The 13312-nt window shown below is 57.5% G+C and overlaps 1 protein-coding gene across 5 annotated transcripts in view; it reads right to left on the reverse strand.

The window, feature by feature from the left end:
- The window catches only part of PTPRN2 (protein tyrosine phosphatase receptor type N2), a 406465-nt gene that overhangs the window by 306081 nt on the left and 87072 nt on the right, over nt 1–13312 (reverse strand). For all 5 annotated transcript variants that reach the window (XM_081038718.1, XM_081038717.1, XM_081038716.1 and 2 more), the window contains one exon: nt 973–1086. In XM_081038718.1, coding sequence (XP_080894844.1) covers nt 973–1086 — 114 coding nt within the window. The remainder of the gene's footprint in view (nt 1–972; nt 1087–13312) is intronic.

The following is a 13312-nucleotide window of genomic DNA, read 5'->3' on the forward strand; positions in this document are numbered from 1 at the left end:
CCGGACCGCACCCAACTGCATGCGGTCTCGGGGAGAAGGGCACCACGGGCCCACCACTCGGACTGAACCACTTAACGTAATTCTTTGCTGCAGAACTTTCCGGTGCCTTAAGAAGCCCACCTACACTGTGAGCATCCAGGAGGAACGGAGCAAGTGCTGTTTCCCAAAAGTATTAGACCCGACTTCTTCATGGAGCCACTCGGAAGCCCCGTGGGAGCGCCGTGACCGAGCCTTAGGGGGCGTCCTGGTCCTCGCGGTGGCTCCCTGGTCCCTCGCTTCCAGGCCTGGGCCCCAGCAGTGCCATTAGGTCCTGACCAGGACACGCGCATTCACCCTCCAGGAGCTTCACACACCCACCCAGCTCTGCATGTCTGCAGGTGGGCCCGTCGGCCATAATCACACGGACCTGACCATAGGGCTCCCCCCTCGGTCTAAGAAAGGTCCGATGCAACGTAAATGATGAATGAGTATATGTGATAATTTTTAGATTATTGCAATTGGTTAGATTATCTTCGCACCCCATGAAGCCAACAAGTACCAGGAATCTCCCGAGACAAAACAGCACGACACGATGTGCCTAACAACAGTGGGCAGGGGACTGATTCTCTCCAGGTTGATCAGGGCGGTTTGGACTGGCTGTGATGAGCCCCACACCCACCCCCACAGCCCTCTACCTCTGACCTCTGGCCTGCCTTCCCACTGCCCATGACCTCTGACCTGCCCTCACACTGCCCTCATGGCTGTGGCTGCCCTCTGTTCTTGCTCCGGCAACCCAGGGCCAAGCTCCTGTGCCAGGCATCTCGCCGCCCTGCCCGGTAACCACACCCTGGCTAACTCGTCCTTTTCCACTCCCACGCTCCCTACGAGGCTTGCGGCTGTTTGAGAAGCCTTTGCTGAGGCCCCTGCAACTCCGGAAATCTCCCCTCAGGCCACTGGCCTGGTGCAGACGTGGTGTGGGCCAAGCCCTCCTACCTGAGCGGGAAAGCTTCCGCAATGTGGCTGTCAGGTGCTGCAGAACCCCTGGCGGCACTTCATAGCGATATATGTCTAGTGCTGGAAACTTCTGGCACCTTCCAAACACTCCATCTGTGAGAAACGGAGGCAGAAAAGACAAAGTGATGTCTCATTTCAGACAGGAGGAAGAGAGTACCCCGTGTCGGGGTGGACACTGCAAGTGAGGGCGGGTCTCCACCTTCCTCCCATGCACTGCGCCTCCGCCCCTGACCCCTTTAGGCTCACGGCCCCGGGTCTGCCCCAGTACATCCTTTCCCAGCCCACATGTGGGAGGTGGTCCTGGGGGGCCTCTGCTCTGGGGAAGGGACCTCATGCTCAGACACTCAAGATGCGTGGTGTTCAGGGACTGCCAGTCCGAGCCACCCAGAACCTGCAGGTCAGACCAGGCAGCCGCGAGCTTAACAAATCCGTCTTGGTCTCTCCTTGTGAGAACCATTCTTGCTCAGTTCCCTCAGGTGACAAGTCCCAGGCTCACGTGAAAAGACAGAGAAAAAAGCCTCTGGAACCTAGTTGTGCACAAATGTCCCTCAGTCACCGTATCTTTATCACAGAGACCCACAGGGGGGACCCCCAGGTCCCAGGCCACGACCCACCACCTTCACCCCCGGGCCACCGGGCAGCTCATGGCAAGTTCTGGGAATGTCCTATTCGTGCAGCCTCTAGTGGCTCCTGTGGCATTTATTTTGGTGAAGTTACCATTTTCTTTGCACCTGTGATGTTTTATCCTCTTGTCTTCCTTTTGTACGTCTTAACTTGTTTTTGTATTTTATATGTCTTTTTACATTTCTTCGCTATCTCTTTGGGAAGAGATATGACACTGGGGAATGATCACTTCACTCAGGTTTTCCAAGTGGGGCGATTACCTAGGGCAGGTTCTGGATTATTTCAGTGCTCATGCCTGGTCAATAACTTGTGTAACTACTTTATTCATAGAAATAATATGCGTGTGCAATTGTATTATCTTGGTTCCCTGGAAACCTTGAGAACAATACTCCTGATTTTGGAGCAAAGGAGATAAGCAGACAAGGTTCCACAACTGTAGTGTTTGCAAATGAGGGCGCACTGAAAGTAGGCTTGGAATAATCACTGGGCAGGGACAGACACGAAACAAATCAGCCACGTGCAAAACTTCTTGCGAGGGGAAGAACAGGCCTGGGCAGGGAAATGCCTCACTTCTTTCCATAATCACAGAAATGGTGGCCTGTGACGTGCACTCAGGTTCTCAGAACTGTATACAGTAGACACCAAATGTATTCCGTCGCCTTATGAAGAGACCAGCTGACCCCGCGGGACAACAGGGACGGCGGAGGTGTTTAAAGCAGCTCTCAGAGCACGCACGGAAGACGCAGGAAGTAATCAGGGGTGAGCACAGGGCCTTCTGGTGTCACACAGTCAGACAGTACACGGCACGAGCGTGCTTTCAGGAGGGCCTGATCCCCACCCCCGGCCCGTGGGCTGCCCCTGCTGCAGGCAAGCGCCCATGGCCCGGAGCCCAGGGGCCCCTATGACACTCCGTGAGCCGTCCCTCACTCATCCTGCCCTGCACCCAAGTTGGCCCCAGGTGGCAGCCAGGACGGAGGAGCAGCAGTGACCCCTGGTGGCCGGCTTCTTGCAGGGCTGCACCATCATCAGGACAGGCACAAGCGAGCTCCGTGCAGTTGGGGACAAGATGCCCTGGCCACACGTCACCCACCCACCAGGTGTCCCCAGGGCCAGCTCCAGAGAGGAGATGGGGACGCTGCTTCCTAGGGAGGTGGGGGAGTAGGACGTGCACACGCTCACTCTCAGGCCCTCACACTGAGAAGAGCAGCACGCACCTCCCAGATTGTCCCCACGGTGCTGTCACCCCACATGGGTGCCAGGCACACCGGACAGCCCTCGGCCCTGCCCACTCACCCGGGAGACGAAGACGCACCATCCTGAAGGGCTGTGGGGACGACCCAGTGACTCTCAGAGCACAGGCTCAGCATGACGGGGCTGAGGACACCTGTCGCGTCCCCTCCCGGGATTAGAATGCCCCTCACACCCTGCAGGATGGCTGTCACTGCGGAGGAAGTGCCTTGTGCCCAGGCCACACCACAGGCCGTTCGGAGGGGCCCACACAGGCCAGTCAGCCCGAGCCCCCGTTTGTAAACAGCACCCCTGAAGGCGAAGCCTGGGGCTTCCTGACACAGCAGCGGCCCTCTGCCCCAGAGAAGTGAAGCCAACCAGGGGTCTGAACCCCCCTGCAGGGTGCACACCAGGCCGAGGGCACATCCCGTCTACAGACAGCTGCCTGCACCCATGTTACAGGCCAGCTTGGGGACCTGCGTTGCCCCAGGTCCTGCTGCTCCACGCTGACCATCCTGTCAGTCTCCTGCCTCCCCCTGTGGGGTCCCTCAGGTCCCATCTTCCTCCTGGCCCTCCCTCCAGGTGGAAGCTGCCCCTCAGTGACGCAGGGACTCCCTCCCATAGGCCTGTCACACTGCAGCCACGTGGGGAGAAACCTACGGCCCGTCAGAGTCCAGGGCTGCGGCAGCAGGAATAAAGTCCTGTTCAGATATTTCTGGGGAAGGAAAACTAATGACAGGCAAGAATCACTACCCTGTTGAAAAGAATTCTCCGGAGAGGGAGAAAACTTCTCTCTAAGATGACAAAACAGCCTCCACATGCATTTCTGCAGAGACGCTACCAAATCACGTCTGTTCTCAGGGAACGTGACTGCAGGCTCCTGCGTCGGGCACCTGTGTGCACTGATGGCCGGGACCAGCTTGGGTCCTCAGGCTCAGGAGGTGACGACACTCCCACCCGCCCGTGACATCAGGGCCCAGGGCTCCCACCGCCCGAGGGGCACGAGGAGGTCTGGGAGTAAGCTTGGCTCCTAAGCCCCAGCCGCGTGGCCAGGCTGGGGGTGCCGGGCGCTGCCAGGCGAGGGCGGCAACGCGGTGTGGGGAAATGGTGACAACGGAGTAAGAATGAAGCTGATCGGCTCACTGAGCGCTATGTCCCACACACTTCTCAGCATTTCACTCAGAGTAACTCATTAAATCCCTTGCAACTGTCAAGGGGAGCGCCGTCATCCCACAGACCCCCGGAAGCCGAGGCACGGAGCAGTGGGGGCACCTGCCCATGTCCCAGAGCCCGCTGCATGCACCGCGCTGCCCGGGGGCAGGCCTGCGACCTTCCAGAACGGCCCACCTGCCTTCTGGCCACCGTCACCCTGAGCACTACCCCCCTCAGAACATGGGTCCCAGGTTTTGACGTGGAGAATGTGGTTGCCATAGTTACACGGCAGTGATGGAACGTCTTCTTCTGAAACCAATTACCAAACCCCTATAGTCCCGTGTATGTCAGATCTCAAAATAAGAGCTAACACCTACAACAGGTGTAACACCTACAACAGGTGTAACACCTACTGTGTAACAGGATGGCCAGGACCATTCTGACACACGCACCTCAGTTACTCCGATGACAGCCCTCAATGGTCTGAACTACCACGGTCCCCTTTCTTGCTGGGAACACCTGGGCCCAGACAGGTGGACACAGTAAGTGGCGGGCTGGCTCCAGAGTCCGCACGCTCCTTAGCACTGTCACGCCGCCTCTCCCGTGAGGCTGTGACAACCAGCACCAGGCCAGGGTGCAGGAAGCAGGACCCACCGCTCGGTACACAAGTCTCGGTCCCTCAAGAACCTCCATCGCGGTGATCACCTGAGCCCACATCCGGGAAAAATCAACCACTGGGGGCTCGCGGAGGGAAGCAGAGCACAGCCCAGCGCGCAGCTCTTCCTAGCCAGTGGACACCAGCGACAGCACAACAGATGAGTCAATCAAGGCCAAAGGCAAAGTCCACGGCTCCTCCCAGGTCACTCTCCTCCCCTGCAGGTGGCCGTGGGCTTGGGTGCCCACATGCCCCACAGCTCTCCCCAGCGACCTGGAGGCCAGGTGTGTGAGGCGGCACCTCCCACCAGGAACATCCCTGTGGGCTGGCATGGGCAGCAGCGGGTCCCTGTGCTAGCCACGGGGATGGGGGTCACCTGCAGCAGCTGCGAGTGTGCCCTGATGAAGGCAGGGATCTGGAGACCAGCACTGGGGACCAGGCCTGCTCCTCACATGTGTGCTCAGCCCTGCACTGCTCGGTCCTTCCCGGCTCAGCTCGAGCCTGAGAACCAGACGAGGGATGGGGACATGCTTTGCTGCTCAGCTGCCTTGGTATCCCCCGTGAAATCACAGAGACAAAGCACCTGACAGTTATTATGTATCACAGACGACCGCCTAGGTGTCTGGAGAGAACCAGGCGCTGTAAGGACCCTGCTGTCTCTTAAGAAACTAACAATCTAGGCAAAGCATGAAGACAATTGTTTGCTTCTTAAAAAAGGAAACAATTTAAAAGCACATGCCTTGTGCACGAGCTGTGCGAGGGACGAGACTACTCTTCCATGCAAGCCTGGGGAGCGCTGGCTTCTACGAGCACAAGACACTTAGCAACTGGACGTAACTGGAAAGTATGCAACTGGGCAGACTTATCACTAGGACTCTTGTCCAAAAGGGGAGCGTCAGCCCCAGTTACAGCGAAAGTAGGACTGTTTCATGTTTACACCAAAGAAGACACGTCTCCTCCATCAAAACAGCTACACATTTCACTGTTAAATGATTCAATGCTGTGCATCTGGGTTTTGAATGCTGATTACACTCCTTGGAATTTAATACAAGAAACTCTTTGGAGTGTTGGTTAAAATGCCACACAGGAAATGGGAATTGCAGGCAAACACAGAAAACCAGACTGCTTGCCCTAGAATGTGTGAAAGTAAGTCCAAGAGGCCAAGACAAACCCCCCAGGAAGAGATGAGGGCTGTCCTGCTAGAGGCGGTGCTTTCCTTTTAGCTCAACTTTGACACACACGACAACACAACCAGCCGAAGGTGTGGATGTGGGATGCAGGGAGCACCAGTGGCTCGGGAGACGGGAACGCAGAGGAACCTGACTCGTGCCGAGAAGTCTCCCGCCTGCTCCAGCACCGACTCTTCAGTCGCACTGGGCTGAAAGACGATGCCATCCCCCAAATCAGTGTACGCAGCAGGGAGCTCAGCTGTCGGGCCTCAGTGAGGCTGTGCTTTGGGGGTCCCCACCCTGGTCCATTTCAGGCAGGTCAGAGGACAGAGCGCAGGCCCTTCTGGAAACAAAGCTGCTCTGTGAACCTCATGGGGTGCTCTGTGCCTCCCCGAGACCATCCTCAAAGCAAAGGCTCCTGAAAAGCACAGGCCTGCAAGAGGTGACAGGTGACAGGTGACAGGACAACTCTGGCTGCCGACCTGATCGTTCTCGGGCCATACGTACGGACTCTGTCCCGCCCCCCTGCCGGCACATCTCAGGGGGAGAGGCCGGTCAGCAGACTTTCGCGGAGCCGCTGGGGGGTGAGCTGCGCAACGTGTGTCTGGAAATCCCTTTGAGGACAATCACGTCGCACTGGAACCAGCTTCGGGGACCCATGTTTCCCGTTAAAAATCTGCAAACTACACTTCTGGGGAACCCGATGGCTCTCAGGAGAGCGGCCTTCACAGCCGCCGAGGGCAGAGGCAGCACCGTGGAGGGTGCCGCAGAGGGCGCCTCAGGCCAGCGGGGGCTCCACGGCCCGGCCGGCCCCCACAGTGGCTGCCCCCACAGAAGAACTCACTCCCGGGCAGACATGGGCCTACACAGCCCCTCTATCAGCAGGGTCTGAAATCAGGCGAGGAGGACGGCGAGCATGTGCCCCAAACCTCCGAAGCCCTTGCTTCGGCCTGGGTGCTGCCCCGAGCTGTGTCCACGGAGCTTCTCCCACTGCTCGCGGCCGGCTCCGAGGGGCATCCGCGCATGATGGGCTCTGAGTGGTGTCTCCCAGAAAAGTCTGCTCAGCCATCAGAACAGCTACTTCCGGTCACTGCAAACAAAGCCGGATTAGGTCTGTGCAACGTGGCCGTTCATTGCAGCTGCACTTAAGCTCTATTGACTTCTGACCCCTGGGGACGAGGTCTGGCAGCTGCAGTGTCTGGAGCGCTGGAACAGAAAGTTCTGGGCCCCAGAGCTTCCCAGGAGGGCGATGGGGCGGGCTGGCACCCGCCGTCCTCAGCACAATATTGATTGACAATAGCGAATCGCACCTGAGCCCCGGAGCGCTTAGCCCTTCCTGCAAAAAAGAAACCTCTCCTCTTAATATTATCAACTGCGGCTTTCAATCACTTGGATCTAAATGTTTTAGGTGAGGGCAGTAATCGATTTTCAAATAGAGACATTAACCTTTCTGAACCGCTTTTCTCCGACTGAGCAGCGCGGCTCTGCCTGTCCTTCTCTCTTCCTGAAACGGTGGACCCCGGTCCGGCCGCCTGCCAGACACTCGCTCCCTTGCAGCTGGAGAGTCTCCCAGCAGCAGCTCAGCACATCCCACCCCATGATTTTCAGAACAATCCGGATTTTTACTGGACTGAAGAGGATAGTAGCATGTCATTTATTCAGGCCCTTTCGTTTATCAGAGGAGGACACTGAGGTCGGAGAAATCCAGCTGCCTGCCCCCCCCTTGCCCCAGCTCCAGAGACAGCCTCCCCTCTCGGAACCAGGATGCCACCTGCAGCCACCAGTTCTGGCCACTCGAACAGCCTGAGAAGCCAGGCTCCTCCAGGCCAGGGACAGGGGACAGGGGACCGCCCCAGGCCAGCCCCAGGGAGCTCAGCAAACTTCATTTGCAGGGAGCCGTTTGGTGCAGTCTGCTGTGGACGCAAAGATAAGCAGCCCAGAAGGAGAAAGGAGGTTTATCTCTGGCAGCTCATCTCCCCATCAGCAGCCCTCTGCTCCAGCCTGTTGCCAAGTAACCGAGGCCGCTCCTCTTATCGCCCGAATGTTCCAGTGACTATTCAGAGGAGAACAGAAAGGCTGGCACTGAGGGCTGTGAGCAGCACTGAACGAAAATGGCACATTATGTGGATGAGGAAAAAGGGAATCTGTTAGCCCTCATCTTATCTGCCTGGTGACAGTGACTCAAAAACAGCCGTCCATCACCGCCTCTGCACCCATTCTATTCACCAGCTGAAGAGCACCTCACCCACCTTCCCTTCCGGAGAGGGAGGGAGGGACGGAAGGGGCTTGTTCCTAGCCAGGTTTACAGTGGGGTTCCCTCTCCTTCCTCCAGTCTCTCCCCACGCTCCACCTGCTCCATTCTCACACACTTAAGGTGGTCCCACCTTCTGATCACCCAAATACGTGCCCTCCAGCCAGGGGTGGACACAGCTGAGCCCCCTGCAGTCTGGAGACACCAGCAGGGCCTGCTCCTGGCAAGAACTTCAGAAGGACACCGTCCCCATGTCCCCACGTCCCCTGCAGCCCTGTCCTGAAGCAGTGGGAGGAGAAAGCAGGACAAAGGGTGGGCACGAGGGGCGGCCCTAGGCCCTGTAGGCGGCCGTCCCTGTCCTCAAAGGCCTGGTGTGGCCTCGTGAGTCCGTGTGCTCTCAGGGTGAGCAGCCAGCCACACGTGCTCGGACATGACATTAGGCTGCGCGAGATGCGCCATGTCCTGCCAGCACTCAGGAAACAAACTACCGAATCCAGGAGACGATTGGTGTTTCCCCTGTGATGAAAGCTCGGGTGTCTCGCAGCGCCTTTGCCAGTCTCCTCGGCCCACTGTGAGCCCGCTGTGCACAGAGCAGGTAAGGGACAGGAGGCCGCACTGCTGTTTAAAACAGCCCCCTCCCCACCACTTGCGGGACGACCCACCCCTCTCCAGTGGGAACCCGCTCATCCCTCCCGTGACGACTCTCCTGTCCCTCTGGCCCCCCAGTGCCCAGTGAGCCCTGCATTCCGGACTCATCCCCTGCCCACACATCTCCTTCTGGCGGGAGGGGCGAGTCCCACCTGCCACAGCGCTGAGCCCATGGAAATGACTTCCTAAGAATTTACGAACTCGAAAGCAGGGACCTGAGGGGCTATCCGCACGTCCGTGTCCACGCAGTGTATTCACAGGCAGGAAGCAACCCAAGTGTGATGGACGAGAGGCAAGCAAAGCGCGGTCCATCACACACTGGGATGTGACCCAGCCCTAGCAGGGAGGACACTGACACCTGCTGTGACAGGTGCACCTGCCAGACACGCTCCGTGGGCCCAGTCAGGTACGAAAGGACTAATCTTGTGTGACCCACTCGTGTGAGGTCCCCAGAGGAGTCACACTCACAGAGATAGAGAGGAGAATAGAGGTTCCCAGGGGCTGGGAGGGCGTGCGTGTTTCATGGGGACGGAGTTTACTTGGGAAGATGGGAAGTTCTGGAGATGACAGAGGTGATGACACAGTGTGAATGTACTCAGTGTCCCTGAACCGTGCACTTGAAATGGCTAAGATGGTGAGTTTCATGTCACGTGTATTTTACTACCATTTTTTAAGAGTAATAAAAAATTTACGAATAAGTAAGACACCGAATGGGAGAGAGACGCTCCTCACCGTAAGGAGCGGACGGGGAGACAGACTCCAGTGTCGGGGCTCCAGAACTTCAGGGGGGCCCTCAGGGGTACGAGCAGCCCCCTGACCCTGCAGCAGCCGTGCTGGGAAGGCCTGTGTCACGGACGGGCCTGCATCCAGGCCCCCGTCGTCCGGGGCGACCCATGCATAGGCTGGAATGCGTGGTCTGTACCCCAAAAGTCATTAGAAACAAGCAAATCCATGGAAGAGCTCATCACTCAACTTTGAAAACATGGTGGTTTCCAGTTTGGGTACGATCAGCTCTTGGGGGTGGGGAGATAAGTTTGTTTTACAAGTGCTTTCACCACCACAATGTCCTCCGGCCCCTCCGGGGTGCGCTGGCCAGGCTCACAGCAACCAAGCGGAGGCCCTGCAGCCGCTGCCAGGCCTCAGTTCCCCTCCGACAGACTAGCAGCGCCTAGAGCCAGGGAGCCCTGCTTACGACCAAATTCAAGGGCAATCCCAGTCCTCGCACGGCCTTCAAGTGCTTCCATCAAAAGAACCCACTGCAGCCACGCTCTAGGTGTTGTTCCCAACAAGTGAAAAACTGGTAATTCCTACAAACCAACCTAGCTCTTCCCTAATTACGGCGCTGCAGCCGTGGCTCCTCAGAAGGCAAGCTCGGCGCAGGGCTGACAAGCATTAATGAGCAGTGATGAACACGTGCTACTGTAAATGAAAGGATAATGAAAGCAATTTATTTGAAAATTAAAATATGATTAAGAATGGCAGCGTGTGCGAGAGCCCAGACACCTAAGGACGGTGCCTGAGCACAAGCAGCTCTCATTAACTGAGGGGCCTGACAAAACACGTTCCTTCCTGACAGTTTTTAATAAAAAGTCACCTCATGAATAGATGCTTATGTCCTCTTGGACCCCAAGACCCTCGGAAACGTTTAGAAATAGAGCGTCAAGGGCAATCCCACTGAGGGGGACCCCACTGACACAATCCTCACCAGAGCATGCCTCTGATGTGGACACACGGTCCCCCCACACCCAGGATGACGTGGACACACGGTCCCCCCACACCCAGGATGACGTGGACACACGGTCCCCCCACACCCAGGATGACGTGGACACACGGTCCCCCCACACCCAGGATGACGTGGACACACGGTCCCCCCACACCCAGGATGACGTGGACACACGGTCCCCCCACACCCAGGATGACGTGGACACACGGTCCCCCCACACCCAGGATGACGTGGACACACGGTCCCCCCACACCCAGGATGACGTGGACACACGGTCCCCCCACACCCAGGATGACGTGGACACACGGTCCCCCCACACCCAGGATGACGTGGACACACGGTCCCCCCACACCCAGGATGACGTGGACACACGGTCCCCCCACACCCAGGATGACGTGGACACACGGTCCCCCCACACCCAGGATGACGTGGACACACGGTCCCCCCACACCCAGGATGACGTGGACACACGGTCCCCCCACACCCAGGATGACGTGGACACACGGTCCCCCCACACCCAGGATGACGTGGACACACGGTCCCCCCACACCCAGGATGACGTGGACACACGTTCCCCCCACACCCAGGATGACGTGGACACACGGTCCCCCCACACCCAGGATGACGTGGACACACGGTCCCCCCACACCCAGGATGACGTGGACACATGGTCCCCCCACACCCAGGATAAGGACCCTGAGAAGTGCAGGTAACCCAGAGAGCTGGGGACCTGCCCAAACAGTTAATCGAAGGATAGAAAGGAAACATTTTAAGTGTCATGACTCTAAGTGAGATGCTTTATGGGGGAGAAGTGTTTCTACACAACTGCATCTGCTCTGTTGACGTTTAAAGCATTTTGTGGGAGAAACTGGAATTTCTCTTTGTCTCCTTAGGTGAAGGTATGTGTACAAAGGAAAGTACATGTTTCTTTTCAAGTGTGTGTGAAACAAAACAGGCAGTTACCATGACAGCCGGTGCTGGTTATTTTTATATCGCTTGTTAAATTAAAATTATTTTCCTGGCAAAAATAATAAATACATAAATGAAATATTCAAGCCCATGACCCAACAGTTTCTCTTCCAGCAATATGTCACGAGGAAACTCCTGGACACGAGCATAAGAACGCAGAGAGAGATGTTAATTCCAGTGAAAAAGTCTGTGGGGGTGGGGCGGGGAGGGAGGGAGCCGGGGTCCCCATCTACTCACTTATTCTATGTCACATGCAGGAAAGGGGACGTGGCTTTGGGTTTGCACAGCCTCGCCTAGGCGGTCAGGCAAAGGACGCCGCCACCGAGACGGTGCCAGTGCAGGTGGCAGTGGACTGACGGGCCCACTGGGAGCGCGGCGGCTGAGCAAGCGCCACACAGGCAGACACAGAACACACTCCTGTCCAGACGTGGCCTCTGCCTGACACTGACTAGCTCATCCTTCCCTGAAGCACCTGGAAGCTGACGGTGCGAACCACTCCCTAGTCGCTGGGACGGAAGGGTGACGCGTCAACCAGGCTCAGGAAGACCTGCCACCTTCACCTTCCGGAAAAATCAGAAACCTGCCTGCCAGCTTCCACCGCCACTTTACATCCAGCAGTCTGAGCAAGTTGTTTCCTTTTCCGGATTTCTGAATGTTGCCCGAGATCTGAGAACAGAAGTAAAGAGGCCAAGATTCACCTGCACGTTTGCATAGCAGCCCCCCGGCTTCGTGCGGAAGGGGTGCGCGGCTCTTCCGAGGAGGGAGCGGCTGAGCCCATCATGTAAGCACCAGACCACCTGCCAGGAGCCCTCACCTGCGTGTTCGCCCCGCACTGAGGACAGGCGCTTCCGGCCCTCACAGTGACCGTCCTGAAGTCGAGGTCAGTTCGGGGGGGATCCGTCCCAATGAGCACCACTCCCTCCCTCCCGGCAGACAGAATCAGCGAAGCCTGGATGCCGAGGCCTTAGGCCAGAAGGTGTGAGGGTGGAAACAGCCGTCGGAAGCGCCAGACGGAAGTCTCCTGTGGGGACCGTCGCCAGAGTTTCTCGCAGAGCCTGGCAAGGTCAGCGCTATAGGCAGGTGTCACTGCCCTTCTGAAGCCCAAGACATCTTCCCCTCCTACAGCCAGCAGGGGGAGATGCTCCCTCCCCTTCGTCTCACCTCCCTCCTCCCCACAAGAGCCCCCGTTACCTCTGTTCCCTGACCCAGATCTCCCACCAAACAACTGAGTGGCAGGAAACACGGCTGCTCCCACAGGACAGGCCCAGCGCCCTGGCAGTGCTGACGTGCCACGGAAAAGCCACGACCATGGGCCCTGAGCGGAACCGTCCCTCCAGCGAATGCAGCGTGTGTGGCCACACGTGCACACACACACAGTCGTTACTGGAGGGAGCAGCAGGACACACAAACTGTCAACACCTGCACAGGATTCTCCTCGCTCCTGGGCCGCAAGGACGAATCGCTATGGCAACCCTGGATGGACACCCGCACCTCGTGTCCTTGTACACGGCACTGTCACAGCGTTGCCACTGACCGACACGCGGGAGGCACAGGCCGCAACGCCACCACGCCGCTTCACGTTTGGCGAACTCACACCAAGGACGTTCCCTTTAAAATCGCCATTTAAAGCCAGGATTCTGGATCTTTCTTTTTGACTCTGGTCACCTGAGATCCAAAAGCTGCTGCCATTTAACTGGTTTCTGCTCCAGGCGTATCACGAACAGAAACAGACCTTGACAATAACTGGAAGCATCCCGTGGAAAGCAGAGTAAAGCAATTCCTTTACTGATTTCTAAGCATGCTTCTGATGCCAGAAGCCCATCACTGCTGGCAAGGTCGGCTTTCTTCCACTCAGGACTGAAAAGGACAGTTTTAGGGGTTTGGGGGAGCTGAACTCATCA

Source organism: Rhinolophus hipposideros (genome assembly GCF_964194185.1).
Source record: "Rhinolophus hipposideros genome assembly, chromosome: 25".
Classification (NCBI taxonomy): Eukaryota; Metazoa; Chordata; class Mammalia; order Chiroptera; family Rhinolophidae; genus Rhinolophus; species Rhinolophus hipposideros.